Source organism: Aedes albopictus, chromosome 1 (genome assembly GCF_035046485.1).
Source record: "Aedes albopictus strain Foshan chromosome 1, AalbF5, whole genome shotgun sequence".
Taxonomy (NCBI): Eukaryota; Metazoa; Arthropoda; class Insecta; order Diptera; family Culicidae; genus Aedes; species Aedes albopictus.
This window is the reverse complement of record NC_085136.1, coordinates 269,146,320-269,163,774: the sequence shown is the minus strand read 5'-3', so window position 1 is coordinate 269,163,774 and position 17,455 is coordinate 269,146,320. Positions and strand designations below refer to the sequence as shown.

At 42.4% G+C, this 17,455-nt stretch overlaps 1 protein-coding gene across 2 annotated transcripts in view; it reads left to right on the top strand.

The window, feature by feature from the left end:
• The window catches only part of LOC109398994 (probable G-protein coupled receptor No18), a 126,969-nt gene extending 112,275 nt beyond the window's left edge, over positions 1 to 14,694 (top strand). For both annotated transcript variants that reach the window (XM_062846746.1, XM_062846745.1), the window contains exon 6: positions 302 to 14,694. In XM_062846746.1, coding sequence (XP_062702730.1) covers positions 302 to 988 — 687 coding nt within the window. In that variant the 3' untranslated portion in view covers positions 989 to 14,694. The remainder of the gene's footprint in view (positions 1 to 301) is intronic.
• Positions 14,695 to 17,455: the final 2,761 nt, after the last annotated feature.

The window sequence follows — 17,455 nt, the reverse complement described above, 5'->3', positions numbered from 1 at the left end:
GTTATGGTCTGGTGGTATTCGATGTGAGTTCAATCAATTGCTGTGTGTTGTACTTGCGGTGGAAAAGCTTTTCTGGCAATTTGGGAACTTTACTCAGAACAATTTGTCAGTCAATATTATAGCAATTGACATATTTTTGTACGCAGTATCCAACGGCGTTAACTCAAGCCAATTGGTATAAATTTGACTGAGTTATAGTGGAAAGAGTCCAAAAAAGGGCCCCGCACAAATAGTCCCGATACATTCTTATTTGTTCATCGAACATTTTAGTTATTCATTTTCTATCACCACTCTATTCCAGGCGACCGAGAAAAACTGTGAAATCGACATCGACAACTACACCTCGGAAATAGACACCAGTCCAAAGCAGGGTGGCTACGTGAGCCGGAACGTATCGTCCAACTATGCCAACTCGCACCAAACTTTGTACGAGTTTCTAAGCTCGGCCCGTAACACGCCGAGTGCCACGCGCCACCAACTAACTGCCCCACGGGCATCCGCCGTCGGCCTCACATCGGTCATGGGTGGCAGCAACGGCGGAAACGGCAGCCACTACGAGATGAGGCCAATCAACACGGTCCAGTTCAGTGCCAGTCAGATATCGCTGGCCGAGTCCTGCGTGTCCAACGTGACCAACAGTGGACTAAACTCCACCAAGGTGCGGGTTCACGGTGGCAAGCGCATTCCCATTAGGATTTCCTCACTTAATCGCGAAACAAAAACGGCACAAACCCTCAGCATGGTGGTGGGAGGCTTCATTGCCTGTTGGTTGCCCTTCTTCGTGTACTATCTGTTGATGCCGTTCCTGCCGGAGCACTCGCAGAGCAAACCACTGATGGCGTTTCTCACCTGGCTTGGGTGGATCAATAGCGCCATAAATCCGTTCATCTATGCCTTCTATAACGTGGACTTTCGGATCGCTTTCTGGCGGTTGACGTTCAGGAAATTCTATAAAAACAAGCACAATCTGGCATTTTTTAAGTCGTAGGGTGGTGGGGGTTGACCGGCTAGGCGCTAGTAGATGACATGGTTCTGGGGATGGGACAGTAGAAAATTGAACAAAACTAAAACAGAGCGCTAATGAATAATTACTTACTTTTAGTCCTGGGCTCCCACGGTGGTGCAGAGGAGCGAATTGAAAGATTTTCATCCTGGGCGATTGCCAGTCATCGCCTTGACCAGACCCTGAGCCTCAGGGTCTGCCTCTGCTGCGATGTCCTGCTGGGTTTCAATTTAACGCTTGCTTGTCGATTTCGTTTCCGCCCCTGCGTAGAGTGTGGCCGACCCACTTCCACTTTCGCTCCCGAGTTTCTGACGCTATCGGCCTTTGATGATATCGACGATGGAGTTCCACGTTGGAGATCCATCTATTGATTTATTGATCATCTATTGATGAAGATCTGCATTCGTTGAGTATTCTCCATTGATACACACCAAGTTTCACTGGTGTACAGCAGCTTAGATTCAACGTTCGAGTTCAAAATTTTGATTTTGGTTCGTCGACAATTTAATCTGATTGTTTTTCCATAGGCAGCCCTCACCTTCTTGATCCGTGCATCTATGTCGATTTCAGTGCCATCGGCCACCATTTGGCTACCAATATATTAGAAGATTTCAGCATTCTCTGCTTGCCCAGCTGCCGTAAAACTGGAAGGGTTGACCATGTTTACATAGAACGATTTGATGGTAAGACCTGCCACCAAGGAGCGATTGGAAGGTCATCGAGCATACTTTGCATATCAGAGCACCGTTGAGCTAGAAGAGCAACGTCATCAGCCAGTTCGAAGTCATTTAGGTGGTAATGGGCTGCCACAGCAACCCACGATTTGGCTCACGACCAATCGCACCTACCAGGACAGTAGCAGTGAAAGGATACATCCATGCCTCACTCCAGCAACGACTCGGATGGGGTCGGACAAGATACCGTTGTGCAGTACTCTGCACTGCACGAAAATGCCCTGTACTGTGCTTCAATGAGGCCGTTGATTTTTTTCAGGGATACCCTTGCGCCTGAGGGCTCGCCACATGTTTTTATGATTGAGACGGTCGAAAACTTTTTCGTAATCAATGAACACCAGGTACAATGACTCTTTAAAAAAAAAAAGACACTACACCGTCTTCAACCAGAGGTTGCACAGACTGAACACATTCACTAACATTAGGCAACGGACAACACGGAACACCCAGTGGACCAGTGGAAGATATTTCGTTTTGACGAAAAGTTTCCTCCGGCTGGAGCGGGAATCGAACCCTCACTCCGTGGCACTCACAATACGCCTAAATGACTGACGCCGCTAACCACACGGCCACGAAGCCCACACTCTTGGAATTCCTTGATTTGCTCCAAGAAGATGCGGACAATAGCGTGACAAGAGTTGCGTCTATCTTCTCCTGAAACTGGTTCAGGATCACTTTACAGAGGTCTTTGAAAACGATGCAAAGCAAGGCCAATTATCGCATACTGTCAGGTCACCCTTTTTGGGTACCTTCACGAAGACGCCTTGTATCTTATCGACCGGAAATGTCACGGTTTCCCATTTGTTGCGGAATAATTGATGTAGCAGTTGTGCAGATGCTACGGGATCAGTTTTGAACATCTCAGCTGATATGCGATCGACCCCCGGGGCCCTGTTCGATTTCATGCTACGGATGGCTGTTTCTATCCCCTGCAGTGATCTGCCGTAATTCTGCAAAGTGACGTAAGCGCCATTCAATATGTCGATATTTTTTGGTATATTATATATCATATCTGGTGTAAAAATGACACTATGGTATGCCTGCTGTATAAGAATGCAAGATCTAATCGTAATCTATCATCTATGGAAAGAAACTTAGAGGATGAGCAAGAGATTTTTGCATAATATCCAAAAAATGGGCCAAAACTATCAATGTCGCTTACGTCACTTTGCAGAATTACGGCAGTGATGGAGCTTCGGTGTTGACACGGGTAATACGTGGAACCCTTGTCGGATCATGCTGAGGCGTTGGTGGCGTAGCCGATACTTGAAAAAGGTTTCCAAAGTGCTCGAACCAGCGTTTCAATAACATAGACCTTAGACCAGCTTAGACCCACTAAGACGACGTGAGACATCGTGGAAGAAACGAATGTCGCCGATACTTGCGGCTTTCTCGCCTTCGTCGACTAGTAAGTCCGTCAATGCTCTTTTGTCCCGCCTACATGAACGCTTCATTTCCTTCTGGAGAGGTGAATAGCGCTGACGGCTTTGGCTCCTCGTGTTTTCGCTCGCTCTATCGCAGCTTTGGCGTTCCTTCGATCCTCTATCTTCCTCCAGGTGTCATCTGTGATCCACTTCTTTCTCCGGGTGCGTAGCTCACCCAAATTATACTTGCCGGTGGCGAAGGCGTTCTTGATGGCGCTCCATTGATCTTCTACGCTTCCACCTTCTGGAATATCCGCAGCACGGTTCTCTAGCTCGTCGACGAAGGACAATTCCACCGCAGTGTCTTCCAGTGGGCATGTATTGAACAGGCGCCCGATTTTCTCCTCAGAACCGGGGATGGATCGTGTCGTCACAGGCCTTCGAGAACTGATTGATTGACTGGCAGTCTTCAGACCTAATACCTTTCCTAAAATCCTATCAGCTGTCACATGAAGATGGTCTCGATTAGCTTGCCGTGTAGGAGCGCAGCCTTCACGTTCATTTGAGGGACAACAAGATTGTGTTACTTTGCCAAAACGAGTACACTGGAACCTCAATTTATGCTCATGGCTGGGGGTGCATAAATTAAAAATGTGCATAAATTAAAATATGCATTAAAAGAGGGAAATTTGTGCATAAATTAAGTTTGGGCTTCAATGAGGGAATCTAGTTCGCGAGAACAGGTCTTGCTCCTGGGTATTCAATGGCGCTAAGGGGGTTTCCAGAAAGTTTTCCTCTCTCTCTCTCTCTTCTTGGCGTAAAGTCCTCATTGGGACAAAGCCTGCTTCTCAGCTTAGTGTTCTATGAGCACTTCCACAGTTTTTAACTGAGAGCTTCCTCTGCCAATGACCATTTTGCATGCGTATATCGTGTGGCAGGCACGCCCAAGGAAGTCAAGGAAATTTCCTTTACGAAAAGATCCTTGACCGACCGGGAATCGAACCCGTCACCCTCAGCATGGTCAAGCTGAATTCCCGTGCGTTTACCGCCTCGGCTATAAAGTTTTCCAGATAACCTAAAAATGGGAGGCTTCAGGGGCGTTTCAGGGGGATGTTTCAGGGGATTTGAGTAGCCTTTTAAGGGCGTTCTGTCAGTTTTTTTTTGTGTTTTAATGGGATTACGGGGAATTCAGAGGCATTTCAATAGAAATTAGGAAATTCAGGGACGTTTCAAGGGGCTTTAAGGAAAATGCAGGGGATTGCAGGAGCCTTTAAAAGGCGTTACAAGGGATTTGAGGGGCGTTTCACGAAATTTCAGAGAATTTAAGGGAGTTTTAGGAACATTTTAAGAGTTCCTAGAGCTTTTAAGGGGCGTTTGAAAGCATTTTGGGGGCGTTTCGAGAGGTTTTAAGGTGCGCACCTGAGACACTCAGAAACCCTCGAAAACTTCTCCGTAGTGCTTCCGAGTCCCTCCGAATATGCTCTCAAACTTTCTGAAATGCCTACAAAATCCCCCTGAAACTCTCTCGAAGCCCATGTAACGCATCTGCGACGCTCCGAAACCCCTGAAAACTTTTCCGTAACGGTTCCGTAATGCCACAGAAACCCACCGAAAACACTGGGACATTCTGCAATGCCTCCTAAATCCCCCTTAAACCCCCGTGGACCCCAGTAACGCACCTGAGACGCTCCGAAAACCCCGAAAACTCTTTCGTAACGCCTCTGAATCCCGCCGAAAATGCTCTTAAACTTCCTGAAATGCCTCCAAAATCCCCCTAAAATCCCCTCGGACCCAATGCAACGCATCTTAACCCCCAAAAGTGACCCCGAATACCTTTAAGACCCACTCGGACCCCAAGTAACGCACGTGACACCCACGGAAACCCTCTAAAACGTACCTGTAACGCCTCCAAACCTCCTGAAACACTTCTGAGATTGCCAGGTATCCCTCTGAAATCCGCTGGGTCCGGCCTGAAACGCCCCTGGAATCTCCTGGTACCTCCTGAAACCCCTTGGGATCCCCTGAAACGTCCCTGTAACCTCTCTTCTCTCCCCTATAAACGCCCCTGGCCGCCGATGGATACCGTCGAAAATCATCTGAAACTCTCTGCAATGCTTTCGAAAACCCCTCCACTCAGACACCCGAAAACTCCTTTGAGATCTCCTGGAACCCCACGGAAACCCCATGGGACCCCTAAAACTCCCTTGCGACCTCCCTTTGCTCATCCCTATAAACATCCCCTGGTCGCCGTTGCAATAGTTGCCGTCATTAATAAATATTATTATGCACAATGTTCGTTCTGAGTAGCTCTCCCTCTTTTTATGCAGAGCATAAAAAAAGATGCATAAATTAAAAGTGCATAAAAATAGCATGCATAAATTGAGGTTTTAGTGCATCATACGCATAATGGCCATCCTGATTACCATGGGCTAAGGCTTAACCCATGGCGCTGAATGAAACCCTTTGCAACTAGCCAGGCTTTTATTCTTTCCAAGGTTTCCTTTGGATTCGGCTTGAGTCGAACAACACACTTACAATTATTATTGGCCGTAAATGTGCGTCGATAGTCTCAGGGAGGTTCTCCACGTAGATTTCCGCGTTGATTGCTTTGTTTTTTTTTTTTTTTTTTTGTTGGGATTTGAACCACTGCGACCATTACTTTGATCTATTGTGGTATACCCCTGTTTAGTTTCGCGTTTGTTCAGGACGACGAGTCACCATTGAGGGTTGACGTCGTTTGCTGATTACAGTATGCGGCAGGAAAAAATGCGAAAGTGTTTTTCAACTTCAAACCTCATTTTCCTCCATTTGACGTTAACCAATCAATGTTTTAACGTTCCATGATCTCTAACAGGCTAATTTTCTGAAAAGTTATTTAAAAAAAATCCCTTCTTGGGCACAAATCTTTACAAGACGGCACCTGAAGCTGAAGACCATCAAAATTTTCAAACCACTGAAAAGCACACAGGTCGCTAAATTTCATACCTGACAAAACAAAACTTTTAATTATCTCTACATTAATATCATATATATGTATTTATTTCATCTGGTATGTGAAACTACATGGCTCTGGACTAATATGGCCTGGTTTTTCATCGAATTGAAGCATTTTTTTTACTATAATAGCCATTTTGTCTAATGACCATTGGGCGCGCAGTTTTTTGATACCGACTTTTTAGGCTTACATTATCACATGTTAAAAATCAAATATGTTAATTTTTATTTTGTAGTGCTAGAATATAGACGTTGACTGATACACTGCCATTGAAAAATTGTCATATATATCCTATATTCAGTGTGTAATAGCGCCTTGAACTTTTCGCATTTTTTCCTGCCGCACCCTGTATGCGAAGTACCCCAATCTGGGATGATTCTTAGGATAAAATCAACCATCAAATTGGGATTTTTCAACCAAATTTCAGAAGGATTTAGAATACCCTTGGTAAAATATTGTCTTCTACGCACAAATAGTGCTGGACAGTCACATAACAGATGGTGAGAGGTCTCAATTGCATAGTTACAGAATCGACAGACATCAGTTTGACATCGATTCATATTTTTCAAATGATATCGTGTCGGGCAGTGCCCCGTGAGAAGCCCAATAGCTATGCTCAGAGATTTTTTATTTAGGTTTAATAGTTTTTCTGTAGTTTTGTCATTCGAAGTTATGAACAGTTTGGATTGTCTTGATGTTTTCGTAGCAATCCAGTTTGATTGTATCATTTGATCCTCCCATCGCTTTACTTCCATTTGTATTTCACATTTAGATACACCACAGAATGGTTCTGGGCCTATGAATTGAACTTCAGAGCCTTCTCTGGCAAGTGTATCAGCTTTTTCATTACCTTCTATTCCACAGTGGCCAGGTACCCAGTACAGATTAACCTGGTTTGTAGCGGCCAACTGTTTCAGTAGTTCAATGCATTCCCACACCAGTTTAGACTGACATGTGAAAGATTTTAGTGCATTCAAAGCTGCCTGACTATCTGAAAATATGCAAATCCGTGTATACCTGTACTTCCTCTTAAGGCATACAGACACACACTCCAGAATTGCATATATTTCTGCAAGAAAAACGGTTGTCCATTTTCCCATTGATATTGAAATATTCAGCCCTGGCCCGGTAATTCCAGCTCCAGTGCCATGATTCATTTTTGAGCCATCTGTGTAGAAAATAACCGATCCTGGTAAGATATTCGGTCCCCCCGATTCCCATACTTGACGATCAGTGTTGACCACTGTGTATGGTATATCAAAGTTCAGTTTCTTATCCATCCAGTCTTCATTCATTACTACTAATTGATTAACGGGAAAATCTTTCAGTATACTGAGATGGCCGACAAGATTACCTTCCAGTAATATAGTATTTCTTCTTAGCCTTAGGGCACTCTTTTCAGCTTCCTTTTGCACATATTGATGCAGTGGAAGTTTATAAAGAGCGGCATCTAAGGCCTTTGACGGTGTACTATGCATTGCTCCTGTTATAGCCATACAAGCCAAACGTTGTAACTTTTCGAGTCTTCTTTGTGTTGTATATTGTTTTGTCTTAGGCCACCAAACCAGCGACGCATAGACTATCCTGGGTCTTACGATAACCGTATAGATCCAATGAATCATTTTTGGTTTGAGGCCCCATTTTCTTCCAAACGTAGTTTTACTTACCCAAAGAGCATTCGTGGCTTTGTTAATTACATGTTCTAAGTGTAAGTTCCAGTTAAGTTTATCATCTAGAATTACTCCCAGATATTTAGCATTTGACGAGTATTTTAAGATAGATCCGTTAATTTTCAAAGTTTTCAAAGCAGGTTTTCTTCTGCGGGTAAATGGCACTAAAACTGCTTTTGAAGGGTTGATGTTCAATCCTTCGTTTTGACACCAACGCCAGGTGCAGTTTAGTGCATATTGCATTCTGTTTGTTATGATACTGTCAAACTTTCCACGCACTTTTATAACTACGTCATCTGCAAAACCGATGACTTCGAAGCCTTTTTCCACTAGTGTATTAAGAAGATCATCAACAACAAGTGACCATAGTAAGGGGGACAATACACCCCCTTGAGGACATCCCCTGGTAGTCTTTACAGTTATGGATGATTCTCCCAATTCAGCCGATACTTTCCTATTATTTAGCATTTCCATTATCCACTTTTTGATACAAGGATCGAAGTTTCTATTTGTCATTGTAAGATGCACATCAAATGCATTATCAAAAGCACCTTCTATATCAAGAAATGCTACAAGAGCAATTTCTTTCCTGTTAAGCGTACTTTCTATTTTTGTAACTAGTTCGTGAAGAGCTGTGACTGTAGATTTATTGGATTGGTAAGCAAATTGATATCTACTGAGAGGATATCTTTGTAAATAATTTGATTTTATGTATTCGTCTATTATCTTTTCCATAATTTTGAGTATGGTAGACGTAAGACTTATAGGCCTGAAAGATTTTGGTTGTGCTTTGTCTTTTTTACCCGCTTTTGGAATAAAAACTACTCGAACTTGAGTCCATACTTTAGGTATATGCCCTAAAGTTAAACTACATTTAAAAATACTAGTAAGGATATCTAGCAACTCTTTTCCACCCTTCTGAAGAAGTGCAGGAAATATGCCATCCCTTCCCGGAGATTTGAATGGTTGGAAGGAGTTCACTGCCCATTCAACTTTAGATCGTGTGAAGATTGTATCCGGTATAATAAAGTTGGTGTCTACAGTCCGTATTGGCCTATAGTTTTCATCAACTCCCGTACCATCTTCATCATCACTTGATAGTAAACTTGATCCAGGGAAATGAGTTTCCATCATTATTTTAAGTGTTTCGTTTGTATCAACAGTGAAACTCCCGTCTGTTTTCTTCAAACTTCCCAGGCCATTTGAATGGTCTTTGGAAAGAACTTTTTGCAGTTTTGCTACATCTGGGGTTTTTTCTATGTTTTCACAATAAGACCTCCAGGTTTTCCTTCGAGATTTTCTTATTTCTTTATTGTAAAGTGTAAGGGTTTTGCCTTTCTCGTACACCAAGTGTACTGGAAAGGCTATATGTTCACTCCAAAAATGACTTTTTGATAGGAGGCCCGGAGATTCGAGTCACATATACCAATCAACTCAGCTCGACGAATTGAGGTGATGTCTGTGTGTGTGTATGTGTGTGTGTATGTGTGTGTGTATGTGTACAAACGAACTCACGTCACTTTTCGGCAGTAAATCTCAACCGATTTTAATGACCGACGGTTCATTCGACGCGGAATCTGGTCCCATTGTTTGCTATTGAAAATGGTTCGGATCGGTCCAGCCGTTCCGGAATTATGGCCATTTAGGCGTTCCGGATCGGTACCCCAGGAAGGGGCTAGATATGAAAATGCAACAAACCCACGCATGCGACACATCAAACCACGGCATTTTCGATAATATGTTGAACGGTAAGCAAGAAAATAGGCTCAGACCATATCTGAACCGGTAATGTTCCGAAACCGGTTCCGAAGGTCCCACCAGAAGTGGCCAAATATAAAAGTGAACCAAACCCATACATGCGACTCATCAAATCGCAGCTTTTTCAATAACCTGATGAACGGTTAACAGGAAAATAGTCTCAGATATATCTGAACCGGTAGTGTTCCTGAACCGGTTCCGGGCGTCCCGCCGGAAGTGGACAAATATAAAAATGAAACAAACCCAGGCAAGCGACACGTCAAATCGCGCCCTTTGCGATAACCTGATGAACGGTTAGCAAGAAAATGGTCTCAGATCACATAAGAAACTACCGGTGTTCCAAAACCGTTTCCGGAGGTCCCGCCGAAAGTGGCCAAATATAACAGTGAAGCAAACCCAGGCATGCGACACATCAAATCGCGGCTCCTTAGGCGAACTGATGAATGGTTTGTAAAAAATAGTTCTAGACCATATTTGAGACAACCGGTGGTGTTCCGGAACCGGTTCCGGGTTCCCTCCGGAAGTGGCCAAATATATTTTTTTTTTGTCTTTATTAATGAGATTTTTAACTCGAAGCTAGTTCATCTCGGGACCCTTCCCTTCCGAAGGAAGAACCTACGTTTTGTGAATATGTCGGGAGTGGGATTCGATCCCAGGCTCTTGGCATGATAGTCTTGTGTTCTAACCATCAAACCAGGCCCGCTCCACCGCCAAATATTTAAGTGAACCAAACACATGCATGCGACACATCAAATCGCGGCTCCTTAGGTAACCTGATGAACGGTTAGCAAGAAAATAGTTTCAGACCATATTTGGGACAACCGGTTCCGAGTGTTCCGCTGGAAGTGGCCAAATATAAAAGCGAACCAAACCCATGCATGCGACACGTCAAATCGCGGATTTTCCGATAAACTGATGAACGGTAAGCAAGAAAATAGTCTCAGACCACATAAGAAACTACCGGTGGTATTCCAAAACTAGCGTTGGGTGCTTCGTCGGAATTCAAAAGTGAGAAAAATTAAAGCAAGCGATAGATATCTTGACAAAACTAAGACGATCTCATCCAATCACACCATTTCAGATTCCTGTGGTGTAATAATGCAGAAGGATGGGTCAACGTTGTATGGGAAAATTAAATTTTAATCGTAATAACTCCGTAATAACAACTTTTTCAATTCTCTTTCGCGTCTAAAATGACTGCGTAAAATTTTTGTGCGACTGGTTGCTCCCTCACGCACTGTAATGTAGTTGAAAGTTGAATGGGATTCAGTATGAAAAATTTCAGTTACTTGCATGTTTTTGTCAAATTTTACATGCATCTTGTAGCCAATGATAATAAAATAAAGCGTGTGTAGAAGTGTGTAGAAAATACTTTGTCGAAAATCGTTAAGGTATCTGTGTTTGTGAAAAAGTTGTATCGTCTTGGTGTTGATCGGCCTCCAGTGATAGTGAAGGAGGTCAAGCTGTCAACTGAGAGGTCTGATATTTTTCAGCTCTGCCTATACGTTGAACATAATGTCGGAATATGTGCCATCAATAAGTTTCAAGTCAATTCAATGATGGCTCTGATAAAATTCTTAGTAAAGTATTCTCATGATTCAGGAGCATTTCAGCTCACGTCAACGGAAACGTCATGAGTACATATTCGACGAGAAAGGCACTATCTCCACTAGGTGGATCAATCCGGGTTTATTTTTATATTCATCCCATTTTCCAGAAACTTTTGCTCGATTGAAAAGTTTCCGGGATTTTTTCCTTAAGTTGTTTAAAGTTTTGCGTTGATTGCTTAAGCGATAATTGAATTGTCATCCAACTTACCTGGCGCATTCCAAATACCCTACCTGTGATAAATCTCGAGAGGATCTGGTTCAATCTCTTGCGGAATAATACATATCGTTCAACCAGTCATCGAACTCGTCCTCCTGGTGAACAACAACAATTTCCGGCTCAACTGCTCTTCACCGGCATTCTACACAGCTCCGATATTCGGCACTTCTCGAACAATCAGCACATTCTCCGGCGGAGGAGAGCGGCGATCGATCACAGCTGTAGCTCGGCTTCGAAGGACAAATCGCTTCCTGATAACGTGACAGTTCTTCAACGACAATATCCTTGGCGATGACAACCTTCCTTGTGTTTCACAATCGGTAGTATATCAAACGAAGTAACAGTTCTTACCCGTGGAACCCAACTTGCTCCTTGTCTCATTTTAGAGAGTTTTCCGGAATTTTTCTTGGAGTTTGTTTGGCAATTTTCTTTGAAATCTATCTAAAACTCGGTTTTGAATTTCTTCTCAGGATTTATTCCGAAACTGTATCCAAGATCATTCCTTGAACTCCTTCCCGGAAGCCCCGTTTGATTTATCGAAATTTGCTTTCCGGATTTCCCGCCAGAGTATATTCCATGATTTTTCCAGTGTTCCTTCCGGGATTTCGCAGAGTTGATCCTAGGAGCAGGGATGCCAGATGATTTTTTGAAAAATCTGTATCACAATTTTCAAAAATCTGTATCCCATACAAAATTTGGAAGAAAGATCAGTATCCCATACAAAAATGAAATGGCCCCTCTAGCTCAAAAATCTGCATTTCATATAAAACGGAATCTGTATGGATGCTTAAAAATCTGTATAATACAGATAAGTCTGCATATATGGCATCCCTGCCTAGGAGTTCAACCAGAGTTCCTACTAGGAGAATATTGGCAGGAGTTTTCAACAAAATCTCTGCAGAAGTACCTTCCAGTCTCCCAGAGGCTTATCCAAAATGCTTCCAAAGTTTGAAGCTGAATTCCATCCGAAGACTCTTCGAATGTGTATCTAAAGTTCTTTCAAGAATTTCTCTAAGGGATTTTTCCGAGAAATTAGCGGAATTTCTTCATATGTTTTTCCAGGGTCAAAGTTATCTTCCAGAAGGTTTTCCGGGATTTTCCGCATCCAGAATTTCTCTTAGAAGCAAAGCATTTCTCTATATTTTTCGAATAAGTTTTCTCAGAGTTTCTCGCAATATTTCCTGTATATTCCCCATGTTTCTCCGGAAATTTATTGCCAGGGATTTTGTTGATTATTTTAGTTTTTTTTTTAAGAAATCCTTTCAAATAAATCTCCTGGGGAAATTTCTGCAAGAAGTCAGAGATAACCCAAAAGGATCAATCCGAATTCTGGAGAAATACCTGGTAGCGATTCCGAGAAAAAGCGAGAATGTGTGGTGTGAATCAAGGATAGTGTCATTCCCCTTGCCTGCCCTTCCCCTAGCAAGCATCATGACGAGTTTGTCAACGTGCCTCAATGTCAATGCCAATGTGCCTCAATGTGCCTCATTCAGGAGTGGAGTTTTGGCAGAGTAAGTCGTCTTGATCGCGAGGTCCTGTATAATCCGAAGTGAATCTACTGTACTTTGCTAAGCTGACTGGGAACACATTATTGATACCTTGTTGGCTACTAAGTAACTTTACTCCAACGCCGAGAGTATAATAGAGCACTATCTTCGTCGGTCTTGGGCGATGTTACTCCAGTTTCCCCGAACGTGTAGGGATCGTAGATCTTCTTCAACAGCATGCAGCCAGCGAGTACGCGGCCGTCCACGAAGTCGCCTACCTCTACCAAGTTCTCTGCTGAATATTGTTTTCGCTATTATTTCTTCCGACATTCGCACTACGTGTCCAGCCCCCCGACGTCTGCCGTATTTTCTTGTTTTCCACCGAGAATCGTCCGCAGCACTTTGCGCTCAAAAACTCCAAAAGATTTTCGATGTATCTCCTTTAACGTCCACGCTTCGTGACCATAGAGGGCAACCGGAAGAATCAGTGTCTCATACAGAGCGAATTCTGTTTGCGTTTGCTAGTTACGGGACCTAAGCTGGCTACGCAATCCGTAAAAGGCCCTATTCGCAGCTGCAATGCGCCTTTTCACTTCACGGGAAACGTCATTGTCAAATGTCACAAGTGTTTCAAACACATCCTCATCAATCACTACCTCAGCACTAACGCCACTAGGCCTGCTTCTGTTTCTATCCGCTATCATGTACTTCGTCTTGGTAGAGTTAATCGTCAAGCCTATCCACGTTGTCTCTCTCTTTGGAGGAGCATAAGCTTCCTCCACTGCCCCACGATCGATGCCGATGAGATCAATATCGTCCGCAAAACCGAGGTGCATGTGCGACCTGACCTCCTAATCGCTCCTTCGAGTGCAATGTTGAACAAAAAATTCGAAAGAGCAATTTTGTACGTCATATCGAAGCAAAATGTACGTTATATCGAATTCACTATATCGAGGGTACGTTATATCGAAGATTACCTGTACTCGAAACTCTCCTTGGAGCACTCATTTCATTCTATTGGCCACATACTTGGGTGCAATTAAAAAAGCCTTCTATTTTTCTAGTCACAGTCGGAGTATAATAACACTCTAATCACAAATAGCGGAACGGTCAATTAAACAATCTACCGATTGGTGCACGCTATCACAGTTCGTTACTTAGAAACAATAGAGCATTGTTTAATTTTTCAAAAGCGTCAAACATTCTACCACCCAGCATCTTCCGAATAGAACCATTGTCATCATTGATCCGGTCAAATCCAGCGAAAAAAAAAAATGTACCAAATAATAGAAGGCCATAAACCCAAACTCGTCGAAGCAGATTTTTTGCTTGAATGAGTAGATGAATGGAAAACGCGACGCACGGGCCGAGCCTGGCCTGGGTAGCAGCGCCGGCTGCCCAAGCACAATGAATAGAAGATCCATCACCGGAACGCGCGAATTCACCCCTAATACTGATGAAAGGTTATCACGAATCTTTTTTCTTACTGATAGGTACTGTATGATGTTCGAAATGAAACCGTGTCTAGCGGTAATTCATTAGAGGCTATAATGATTGAACGCTGGTGATTTGATGTACAAAGAAATACCAAGAAATGGGGAAGGGGTTGTTGGGATTCCTTTTAATGTTTAGATTTTTAGATGACGTGAACGATTTTTCTCGAGAAATAAGGTGCATGTAGAGTAGAATTGTAGAGAATAATAGAAACAAACAGCTCCATAAAACAAAAGGTGTGGAGTCAACGAATTGAAATTATGAAATGTACTAGATTTGATACATGTAATTATATGATCGATGGTTTCCATGAAATATGTAGTGACGATAGAATTGCCAATAAAGACATAAAATTTTAGTTCTATTTTGCTTTTCCAAGATGAAAATACTGAGAAAGCCGCCAACCAATCCCCATATTACACAAGAAAAGGTACACACTACATACTATAGCCTCAGCGTTAACTGCCTCGCAAACGAGTGCGAAATAGACTGACCCAAATTTGAAAATGTCGTAGAATTCCAAGGTACCCTCTAGAATCGTGCCTTTGGATGAGAAGATCAGTCTGTGGAAGTTTCAGTTGTGTGATCAATTGGAATGTAGGACAACATAGCCGCCTTTTATATGATATATATATTGTATATTATATGTTGTCTTTTATAAGGCTGATACAAATTTATTTTTCACTTTTTGTCTCCCCCCCTTCAAAAATTTATGGCTGGATTTTGCATTTTGAGGGGGCAGACGAAAAATATTTATCAAAATTTCGGGTTTTACTAAAAATTCTTTAATAAATCCGATTAGAGGTGTGCGCCGCCGCGCCGCGCCGCGCCGATGAGAAATCGGCGTGAATCGGCGTGCGGCTCCCCAAGCCAACAAGAATCAAAAATACTATATTTTTTAAACGGGGATAGGTAAAGGGGGGTTATACCCATGCACTGGTGGAAAAAGTTTATGGTTATGTTGTTTGAAGCCGATCCAGGAAGCATCGGCGTGTCGGCGTGGCAAACGGCGGCGGCGGCGGCGTGAAAACCGCACGCCGCTCGGCGTATCCCTTCTCAGAAAGGCTACCATCATCAAAACCAAAAAAATTCTGCAGCAGCACATAGCTAGATGTCCATTTGTTACAATCCAATCTTTAGAAAGTAGTTTACTTTGTTCATAATTGTTTGAGAAGCCCTACGCCGATGCACGCCGATTTTACGCCGAATATTCGGCGCACACGTCTAAATCCGATGAGTTTTTAATATTTTTCAGATTAAATGCTTTATTATTTTTATCCCCCCCCCCCTCGACCAGCCGAAGGGTGGTGGGACAAAAAGTGAAATAAATATTTGTAACGGCCTAATGTAGCGCGTAAGTTTTGAACCGGAAATACGTGCTGCATGTAACATTCGAGAGTAAACTGGGGATTCTGCTTTCGCTAGCTGAAACCGAAACTAAATTAAGTTTTATCATGATACGGTCTTTTACGTAGTTGTTCTTAAACCAAATTTTATACACGATGAATGATCACAGAACATAGTCTACGGTACTCAAAAAGCCATTGATTGGTCTGTTCATAGGTGGTCTAGGTCATCCAAACTACTCTGGAGCTTATTTTCATAAGATGTACAACATCTAACATCATTTTAGCTAATTTTGTTCAAGAAATTTAGTCACGTTGATGTCCATTGGATATTGTGGAATTTGAACATTCCGAGAAATACAAATGGCTTCCAATACACTTTGAAGCTTGGGTTACAATATCTACATACTGTATAATGCTTTAATAAAAAAAAATATTCTTGGAATGTAGTCTACACTGCTGATGAAGCCTCAGTTCAAAACTATAATGCGTTTGGTATCTACATTCATGGGATAATCCAGGCTTTCCAAACTAGTCAGAAACTAGGACCCTCAAGGTCTACAGGCTCTACTGTTGTTTCTCTTAACTCTATCGGCCTAATTATTTCACGATTGTGTCTGTTGCACCTCATAAAATTACGAGAATCTCTATGTGTTGCTTCATTCCTCTAATTTCAAAGAAAATCCTCTAGCGATTTCTCTAGAAATTCATCCAACGATTTCTTCAGATATACTCCCAGAGATTCCTTCACGAATTCCACCATGGATTCCTCCATGGACTCATCCAGGAATTCATTCAGGTATTCCTCCAGGAAATCTTCCAAAGCTCCTTCAGGCATTCATCCGGGATTTCCTCCAACAACTAATCCAGGGATTTCTTCAGTAATTACTCAAGGGATTCATCCAGAAATTCCTCCAGGGATTCCTCCAGAGTTTCCTTTGGGAGATTCTCCAGGAATTCCTCCTGGTAACTTTCTCGGGCAATTTTTCTAGAAGGGGTTGACCCATAAAAGGTTAAAATCCCCGAAAATAAACAAACAACAACAACTCCAGCATATATTCCAGAAATTTTTCTATGATATACTCCAGGATGTATTCAGGCATTGTCTCCAACAAATACTCCAGGAATTACTTCAAGAATTCCTCCCGGAATTTCGCCCGGAATAATTCTACGAATTCCTTCAGGAATTCGTCCAGGAAGTAATCCAGAATATATTTTGGAAATTTCTCCAGGAATTTCTTCAAGAATTACTCTACGAATTCGTCCTAGAATAACTACGGGAATTCCTCCAGAAGTTATCCCAGGAAATCCTCCAAAAATAACTCCAGGAATTGTTCCGAGACATAGTTCAGGAATTCCTCGCGTGAATTCCTTCAGTAATTATTTTAGAAATTCTTCCATGCATCTTACAAGAAATACTCCTGGAAATCCTCCAGAAAATAAAATATCTGGAGGGATTCCTGTAGGCATGTCTGGAAGAACTTCTGAAGGATTTCTTGGATTGCTGGAGGAATTTTTGGCAAAAGGATTGGAGTTAATTGGTTGGTTAATTTCTTATAAGATTTCCTGTCAGAATTCTGCAAGATATCAAATATGGTTTGGCTTGCAGTCTCTCAAATCAAAAGGAAACAGAGGTTATCTATTTTCCGTTTCGGCGCAATGTATTTTGCCTTCTTCTTGGGATCACTAAAATGGTTTATACAATAAGTTTAATGTTACATTTCTATTTGTGTGTCATTTACTTACTAGAGTTCTGTTTTTTGTCATTGTGTGTTTA